Here is a 10,345-nt window from a genome sequence, read left to right as displayed (position 1 = left end):
AAAGTGTGCGGGAGAGTTAGCAAGTAGCAGTAAAGATGAGGAAGACCTGTGACTGAAAGGCCAGACGTAACACTCGAAGGGAATTTTTCAGAAAAATGTAAAAACAATTATTTCAAGTGTTTTAAGGACACACTTTTTACTACACCTACTAAAATTTAGGGAAAACTAAGAATATGCGAATTAGAACCTGATTAAGTTAACATTGAATGTTTCATATGCATGCATTTCTCACCTCGTAATATAATGTTTTAGCGAAAATTTGACAAGTTTTCTGTAAAACACAGAATTCAAGCTAAATCAACTCAGTGATATCCATAAAACTCGTAGTTTCGCATCAAATTATTGTGTGGCAATAAAATCATGAGAAATTTTAAGAAATATATGCTTGATATTGTTATAATTCCTTGAAATTGTTCAACCCCGTGTTCAAAGATCGATAAAGAAAAATACGAGTAACTATGTAACACTTTGTTCCATATTTTTTGGAGAATTCCAAAATTTCTTTCAAGTACTTCATTTAATATTACCGCGAAATAATTGAAAAACATATGAGCCGTCATTTTAAGATACAATCTGTTGCGTGAATCGTGAATTATCGCGACTTGTTTCGTGATTTAAATTAGAATAAAGATTGATACTTAGTTTAACCATTCACCAGGATCATTCTCGACGATTTCTTGAATCTTGTGGATCTCCTTCAAGAATTGATAATATTTAACATCATCAGGAGCAGAGTTTTCATTGCAATTTTCCATATCCGTGGCAGAATTTCCCGTCTTCCGCGGTGATTGGTGAATCGCATTCTTTAGTTGATCGTATGTTTGCTGTAGCAATTTTTCCTCTCCTGTGTTCATCGACTCTGAAGAACATGGCAATACTCCTTGATATAACATCTTCATATAATCTAATTGAGACTTCAGGGACCCACATCTTGTTTCCGCAACCTCGAGTTGTTCTTCTAGCTCTGAAAAATCACCAATTATAATTATTAAGGGTACGCAAAAGAGTCAAGCAAGGCAAAATGTACGGTATGGCAAAGTGAACGCCTCGAATATTTTCTAGTTGGGCGTTATTAAACAAACTGTATTCACGTGAACAATAAGCATTTGTTCTATACTACATGGCAAAGATAAGTATGTATGTATAAAATATTTATTGTATAGGAAAAATCAAACATCTGGATTTAATACGCCGTGAAAAGATAACTTGGATCAACTAGGATTTTGGATTACCATATCCTAAACAGTATTCTTGGATCGTTACTATTTTTATTTTTAAATTTGAAGTGATGTCTGATTTTGCAGCGTAATTTGCATTTTTATTTCTGCGCGGTTGGAAATAATCTCATTAATGTCAAAATAATTCCGGTTACTATTTTTTTTTTGTTCTTTAGAATCCTTCCAATTGCAATAGCGTCATGCCACATTCGCTATTAACAGTAGAACTTCCAAAATTAAGACGAAGCTATTTTTACCAAAACCAGTCAGACTGACTAGTCTTAAAAAATATGTTATGATAGAATATTTTCATTACATATTGTTATAAGAATTTTGTATTGTTACAATGATTTGAAGACCAGTTATCCTAAATAGTGTTAATGTGAAGTTTACCAGCTAAAACATGTTAATTTGTCGTAAAATTTAAGGAAAATAAGAATTCTCTAAATGTCTTGGAGTGAGAATTCACTCCAATAGAGTGAAAAATGACTAAGCGAGAGTGAAAACTGCGCAACTCCAAATCGAGTGAATATTTCACTGCAATAAAGTATATTATAATAAATAAATTCATTCCAATCGAGTAAAGCTTAGAATGATTTAATTATTCACTACAAGCGTTTGGAGTGGTAAAGTTCACTCTTAAAGAGTAAAGTATTCACCCTATAGTGCTAGTTGCGCAGTTTTCACTGTAAGGAAATTTAGAGAGAAAGTCTAGCAATTTGCTTTAATTAACGAGCATTTCAAGTTGAATGAAAAAATTAACAAAAATTCCATGTTATTATTCGCAAGAACATAATATCTAATTAACAGTTTGCACTCTCTTAAAGTGTCATATCTGCTTTTTCAGACTGTCACTGTCACTCCGTGAGAGTGAAGTTCCGCTTTATGCATAGCCGAATTCTCAATCCAAATTGGAGTGAATATACTCATTCTTACTCGGGGCTTCTTAAACAATTAATCTTGTACATACGGTAATCCATGAAAATTTTCAAAGCACGATATCAAGTAATACTACTATATTCTCAGATCAAATTTTGTACCGAATTTACTAAGTCTACGTAAATTTAAAGTTTAATAATCTGACTTTTGAAAAATAATTCCGTAGTTGAATTTTCCTTGCCACTAACATCACATATAATAGACTAGCTGACCCGGCCACGCGTTGCTGTGGCTAAAGTTTTTGTTATATTACATTATAGTAAACAATCTAAGAGGAACAATAAGAAAACATCAGTCACGGAGTCCACTATGCTTTTTCACACAGATGGTATTTGTAAAAAAATATGGTGATCTCCTTATTTGACTTTCTACTACTATAACCCTTTAGTACAATGAAATTATTTACGAACAAAGACGAAAATGTTGATGTTGGTATACAAATTCACTGGATTGAGATTTGAAGGGGAAGTACGTTGAACACAATTAATTAAAATGTTCTTACACTTGATATTAAGCATAAATCAGTAGGTACGTAATAAAAATTTATCAGATTTATTATTTCCATTTACTTTTATAACAAATATAAGTATATTACAGTATAATACAGTAAATAACATGTGACGCTTAAACTCATGAATGAGGTAGGCAAGGCAGACAGTCTTAAACTTTTAAACATTAATATCTATTTTTTTGAATTATAAATACTTTCAATTTCAATTTAATTTAACACCAATCGGTGCACAATGTTTTTGGTTAACCTGTCTTTAGCTAACACAAATAGATTCGACGGTTTCCCAACACGTGAACACTAGGCTGATTCAAAAAAAACGGCTAATTTTTTTTTTCAAAATCCTCACATAAAAACTTCCGAGAAGGTGTGAAAAGACGCCTGTAAAAAGCAGAGCCCTTAATATTATTATTAAGAGGTCGCGCATCGGGAATTTCTATTTCCCGTTCAAATAACACAGGAATAAATTTTTTTAAATTTTGCAATTTCGTATTTTTGCAACGGCTCATTGAATTAGCGGACCAAAGCATATTTTTGTAGGAAATTTGACGCTCTACAAAAAAAGTCCTTACAAAGTTTTCGATAGTCACACTCCTTCAAAAGTTATTCGAGGTCAAAGTTGAACTTACAAAAAAATTCAATGTTTTTTTTTTTTTTCGATGATACTATGAATCTTTCCTCATTATTTTGTTATAAAGATATATTTAATAAATATATCTTACTCTAATTGGGCTTTTTCAATCATTAATTTTCCCATCGAGTCAATATAAAGTTACCTTACAAAAATGCGATGTTAAGTAATAAACATGTTATCATGGAGAATCCATAACTGATGCACTTGACTATTTAAAAATGTAATTGTTCCGAAATCTATCCTCTTTATAACAAAATAATGAGAAAAGATTCATAGTATCATCGAAAAAAAAAAAACATTGAATTTTTTTGTAAGTTCAACTTTGACCTCGAATAACTTTTGAAGGAGTGAGACTATCGAAAACTTTGTAGGGACTTTTTTTGTAGAGCGTCAAATTTCCTACAAAAATATGCTTTGGTCCGCTAATTCAATTAGCCGTTGCAAAAATACGAAATTGCAAAATTTAAAAAAATATATTCCTGTGTTATTTGAACGGGAAATAGAAATTCCCGATGCGCGACCTCTTAATAATAATATTAAGGGCTCTGCTTTTTACAGGCGTCTTTTCACACCTTCTCGGAAGTTTTTGTGTGAGGATTTTGAAAAAAAAAAATTAGCCGTTTTTTTTGAATCAGCCTAGTGAACACGCAACATATAGTTGCCCATGAGAAAAACATGGATTTTCCAAATCTAAACCACAAATGGACATTGTTTGACCTTGAGATTTATTTATAGACATGGCGAAAGCTAAACGAATTGGAAACTGTAGCCTTTTGAAGGGTATGGTAGAATCTGATGGTATCATCGGAATACGTGGCAACAGGACCACTTTTCCTTTAAACTTCCCAGCCAAAATGGTTGCTTCAAGAATGTTTCCGGTGATCTTTTTGATGACCAAACGCGTACCGTTACATAATTGAGGTGGATTCAAATTACGGAGGAGAATAATAGGGGAACCAATCTTTAATCGAAGATTATGTGGTGGCATTCCAGGGATATCTAATGAATTTAAAAATTCAATCGGAAAATTTACACTTTCATTTTCATCAACAACAGTATCGATTGATTTAAAAGACATCAGATCGCCTGGTAACAACTGTTGTATCTGGAAGTTAATTTCGTCAACATCAACGTTTTTGGCTGTCAAAATCGCCCGTTGACTAAGCCATTCATGATTCAAATAATTATTCTGTATATCCGGGAAAATACTCTGAATCAATTCATTTTTATCCTGAACAACAGTGCAAAAATTGTCTGGTAGTTTAATGCATTGCGTATTTGGTTGCAGTTCTATTTTACCGTTCCCAATATCTGGTAGTTGTTCAGAAAATATTTGTGCTGATGGATCATTTTGCAATTGTACTCGCATATTTATGGTCAATCGAAGTGTTTCAACACTTCGCCATAAGAATGATTGTTTCAAACATGCATTAATCTCATCCGCGAAAGTAGAGCGAGGTATAACCGGTAAGGTCTGCCGGAAGTCACCAGACAAAAGTAAGATAGCACCACCGAAAAGTTTATTATTGCTGTTTAAATCTTGCATAGTTCTGTTGAATGCTTCAAGTGAATATTTGTGTGCCATTGTGCACTCATCCCAAATTATCATAGAACTCTTCCGCAACACTGCAGCTATTCCACTATTCTTTTTGATGTTACACATTGCATCTGGTTTATTATGAACGTCCAATGGCAGCTTGAATGTTGAATGTGCTGTTCGCCCACCATCCAGTAAAATAGCCGCAATGCCTGACGATGCTACTGCTAATGCGATTTTTTGTTGCGACCGTATTTTGGCAAGAATCAACGATATTAAAAATGTCTTACCGGTTCCACCGGGTGCATCCAAGAAAAAAAAACCGCCTTGTTCAGCAGCAACAGCCAGCATAATTCGATCATAAATAATTTTTTGTTCTGCTGTCAGTAATGGTTCACTGTTCATGATAATTGTTGCTAAACTTCCATGGTCATATTGATTTTCTCGTTGTAAATCGGTATTGACTAAGTCGGTGGCTGGACGATTAGGTGATGGCATACCATAATGATTAAGTGGTAAATTTGAAATAAGAACACATAAATCCTCGATCAAGACCAATGCTTCATTGTACATCTCTGGTGTATAATCTATGTTTTGGCATTGATTTGTTTGTCTAATTCGGTGCAAGATGTCTTCTGTCATACAATTTTTATATTTTTCCCACAAAGTTTGTGCTTGCGAGGGATAACATGTCGTCAAAATAATTGCAAACAACTGACGAATGTTATTCGGTGTTGATGTCAACGCAGCATCAGCAAGCGTTAAGTCCCAATGGTTATCGTCTTCTAGCAATTGCAGTTCACGACATGCATCCTGGTATGTATTAAATACTCGACCATTAACTGTTCGTAAAAATTCAAAAGACGTTGGTCCGGGAACATTCACCAATAACAAACGTAAATAGAAGCACTCACGTTGCTTTGGATGTACCGTGTAAAGTCTCCCCAATGTCTTAGCTTTGAATATGCCTGTAATGGAAGGATGTGGTTTTCCTTGTTTCCGTGGCTCCCATTTTTTACTGGATTTGTTCCATGTGAAATAACGTGGAACATCACCATACACCAATGTCTTCGCGAATTGGCCAAAAACATCAGGTTTTTGACACAATGTAAAAAATTCAGTTAGAGTCGTTTTCGGAGCTTCGAACGCTCTTTGGAGAACATTTTCTTCAGTGAAGTATACACGTTGACCGTTTTCAAGATGTATTGCCAGATGTTGGACAGCAGGATCTCTTTCGTGGATGGGAAAGCTGAGAATATGCCAAATAGCTTCATTGCTGCTAATGTATCTGCCCATTTGGTATCGTGCTATTTCGTCATTTTTATTTATGTTTTGTACTTCAAATATGGCCAAATCACTGCCTTTGTTTACATATTTACAAATATACTTGATTGATTTAACAGAACTGCAAAGCTCAACATTGATATGAGCTTTGTAAGTTTTTGAAAGTAGTGGTGAGTATGGTACCACCCACTGATTATCAAACTCAACTTGATTTGGAAAGTTCGGCAGTCGCATTGTAAATGTATGGCCACCATTCTCAGTACTTCTGCGGCGATACATTGGATAACCATCAATATCCGTGATCGTGTCATTCGTATGCGGCTTTGGGAATTTTTTTTTACATTTTCCATTTTCCATGCACGGCGACGTCATGTTGAAAGCACCGCATGGCCCATGGATCATGTGTTATGTGACAATATCAAATAATTCTTGATCAATTAATGGGTCTGGAATTTCGGCTGAAATTATTTGATCGATTTCTTCAGGACGGATTCTATCTTTAAGCCAAACCAAAATGTGGGCATGAGGCAAACCTCGCTTTTGCCACTCTATCGTATACAGCCAACAACGTGTGATACCAAAAATTGAATATTTAACAATAAAATCAATTAAGGATTTCAATTTTTGTTTAAACACACGTGCAGTTAAATCATGACGATGAATGGCTTGTTGTCCTGGCAATAGTAAAGTTTGTATCTCTTCCCAATTCGGATTACATGTGAATGTAATAAATAAATCCGGTCGGCCGTAATGACGTACGTAAGTCATCGCATCTTGTATGTATTCCTGCATGTTCCGTGGACTGCCGATGTAGCTTGAAGGTAAAATGAAAGCATTACCGATGTCATTGGGATTTAAATTTCCATCGATGTTTCCAGCAACAGCATCTCGTAAGTGAATATATTCTTCCGATCGTAGTTTTGTCTGGTTGAATCGAAGGAATCGCAAGCGTTCGCTTTCGACCTTAGCATACATATCAACAATGTATTGATGGAACAGCTGACGATATCGAAGGATATAATTGTCTTGATGTTGTCTAACCATTATTCGGTGTGCGTAGTAGTTCATTGAGCTAACTTTATTATTTCTGTAATCACCTAAAAAAATAAAAAATAAAATGCAATACGAAATTAAAATCTATACATACAGTAAGAAAGTAAATAGATAATTGTCAAATTTACCGGTATTTGGATCATACTGTTTGATATTAAGGTGATATTCATCTTGTCCTTGCCAAAATATCAATGGATATTGTAGTGCGTCATATGAACGGTGTAGATCCGAAATCGTACTGACAGTGTTGTCTCGCCGTGTAATTTTTATAGATCTTTTGTCGACTGGATCACCAACCATGATAACAGCAACCTCATCAACAGTTGGAGCGTTGAATCTACCAGCATGTTCACCTAATGGTACTTTATCGGCTTTTATGACGATTTGATAATTGTCATTTTGCAGTCGTGGCGAAACTCTTTTGATCAATTGAATTAGTTGATTGTGATCTTCGAAAAAATTTTCCAATAATATCACAATTGCTCTTTCCTCTGCTTGTTCAATAAAATTATACAGGCACCGAGTCGTCACGCGCTCTTCACAATCGCCCATAAAATAAATTTGAAGAAATTTCGGATTGTTATCAGGCATTGGCATCAGTGATCCGATTTTATGGTACACCTGGCCTTGAATTTTGAATGTAGTTTCAAAATTACGTCCATCGGATGCACGATCGCAAATTTTAGTTGCCCCAAATGACGTCATTTGGAAGCAAGAATTAAATTTGCGTATCTTACGCAAAAATAATTTGGAATCATCTGAATTGCCAGTAAGAAGGGATAATAAAGGCTCCGGCGGAACGGGTAGAGGTGACAGCACAACTTTTCCTGATGCGCAGCACATGCCGGCTGCTTCATTCCGAAATTTCAATGCCTGACAATATTGACATACTTTATCCATTCCACCGATAGCAATTTTTGAATGCGCTGAGTAGTTAATATCTGGTGCATATTCAAAGGCAAGCCGAACGAATGATGCACGTGTTAATGAGCGGCTGATCCGTTGCCTTTGTCGATCTAGTACACGTACTGTAGCTATGTTTCGTTCTCGTGCCGCTCTTTTTCTCGTAATATTCTGTTGCAGACGTTCGTCACGCTGTTCTTGAGATTCTTGTGCACGACTTTCTGCAGTCCTGATTCTTTGAGCTGCATTTCTTGTTTCGATTTGTTCTAGTAATTGCTGAGCTCTTTCAACACATTTGCGTCGTGACCCTTTGCTGCTCGCGTTGTTGAGGTTAGATTTTTTCGGTGGCATTTGACTGAAAATAATAATTTAATCGTTTAAATATTAGAAAGAGGAACTGAAAAACATGTTATCATAGCACATTGAAATAATAAGTGCAAAAGTAATTTTCAATGGAGGTTAAATAAAAATAATATAAAAATTTTTGTACAATTATTGAAAAAGTGTGGGAAGCTTTGTGCCATTTTGTCATTGATATATTAATTAACTTTTATAAAACTATGTGGTATTACTTACATGTATAAATTGAAATTATTGTTCCTGTGCTCCTACTGTGGCTATGTCTCGTTCTCCTGCTGCTCTTGTTCTTATGATATTCTCTTGAAGACGTTCGTTACACTGTTCTTGAGATTGTTGTGCATGACCTTCTGCTGTCCTGATTCTTTGAGTTGGATTTCTTGATTCGATTTGTTCTGCCAACTGATGGGCTCTTTTAATACGTTTGCGTCGTGCCTCTAACACGTGGTAATTATGCTGTTAAAATGTAGCTTAAATGACACGTTCGTAGATTTACCATAGCAGCGCCATCTATTGATTACTTACTCAACCCAGTCGAAAGGTATCGACATCTGTTAGAATCATTTGGAGTTAACAGATAATTGTGACTGTCGAATAATAACAGACAAATAATTAGCAAAAAATTAAAATTGCGACTATAATTTGAGATTTAAACTATCCTATCTCTCAAGTTGGATCGAACTGCACATGGTGTGCGTATTGTATTACAATCGGTTAAGTGGTTTAGGAGTCCATTGAGGACAAACATCGTGACACGAGATTTATATATATTAAGATAAGATAATAAATAAAGAATACTTCCTATGCATAACCAATATATGTTGTTTCTTGAATATAATCTGTTTAATGTGATTCAGTACACCAGTTTCTTCATAAAAGAAATTTTTCACTCCAAAAAATTTAGAGCGTGATCTGTCAAATTGACAAAATTATTTCTCTGAACTTCTGGGATTGATAAAAGGTTTTTAAATTAACATATTTCTTCCAAATGTGTGCCTGTGATTTGCATAAAGTTTTCTATGAATTTATTTTTGCATCCCGTTCTGGGAAAAGTGGTCGGGATAAAGTGTGCATTTGCATCGCATAATATAGATTTTTTAATTTTTAATTTTTAATATATATTTTTATACTATAATACATAGAACTAAAAAAATACAAGAAAAATAGTTTAAAACATTTCTCTTTTCTTAGGAACTCACATTGGAATAAATTTTCATGAAACTTATAAATTAAATTGAAATTTTTCGAATTATTCATCAAAAACTGTTAAAATTAGTATGCATTGAAGTTTGACGATGAATATCTTTTAAACGCTTAACTTAATCGATAAATCATAGGACACCATTTTTGTAGAGCAGTTAATTTCCTACAAAACTATGAGTTGTGCAATTCATCAAAATTTTTTGTAAGCGAGTTGAAAAATTCATAAGCAAAACAGAAATTTCTCTTAAAATAATCAAACTTTAAGCTTTGATATCTTTTAAACGGTAAGGTTTACGAAAAAATTGTAGGAGACCTTTTTTGTAGAGCGTTCGATTTCCTACAAGAATATAAGGAGAGATATTCTTTAACGAACAGTTGTCAAAGAGATATGAATTTTTGTTTCTAATACTCAGGAAAAAATGCAAAATTGTGAAGCGGAGGACCTTGGTATCAAAATTAAGAGCTCATATTTGGAGAGAATTCTTTGGAGGTATCTAGCAACCGATTTTCAGAGTATAAAGTAAAAAAAAAAAATGCTCATTTTTTTTGGCCCACCCTAATATACACGCCCATGAGGTAAGCGATAAAGAGTCATTTCACGTCAGACTTTCACGCGCACTAAACGCTCAGATTTTCAAATTTCATGAAAATTCGTAAATACATTAGTTTTATTGAAATCAAATTTCCATTTTATTTTTAGAATGTTAGCA

The 10,345-nt window shown here is 34.3% G+C and overlaps 1 protein-coding gene across 1 annotated transcript; it reads right to left on the bottom strand.

The window, feature by feature from the left end:
* Nucleotides 1-638: 638 nt before the first annotated feature.
* On the bottom strand, nt 639-6,491 carry LOC124224789 (uncharacterized). The gene is made up of 2 exons (XM_046636993.1): nt 4,016-6,491; nt 639-964 (listed from the first exon to the last, which is right to left on the bottom strand). The coding sequence occupies exons 1-2, from the start codon at nt 6,489-6,491 to the stop codon at nt 639-641; spliced, it is 2,802 nt and encodes a 933-aa protein (XP_046492949.1).
* Nucleotides 6,492-10,345: the final 3,854 nt, after the last annotated feature.

The sequence above is a fragment of the Neodiprion pinetum genome, chromosome 1 (genome assembly GCF_021155775.2).
Source record: "Neodiprion pinetum isolate iyNeoPine1 chromosome 1, iyNeoPine1.2, whole genome shotgun sequence".
Lineage (NCBI taxonomy): Eukaryota > Metazoa > Arthropoda > Insecta > Hymenoptera > Diprionidae > Neodiprion > Neodiprion pinetum.
Note: the sequence above shows the minus strand (reverse complement) of the source record. Positions and strands in the feature narration are given on the sequence as shown.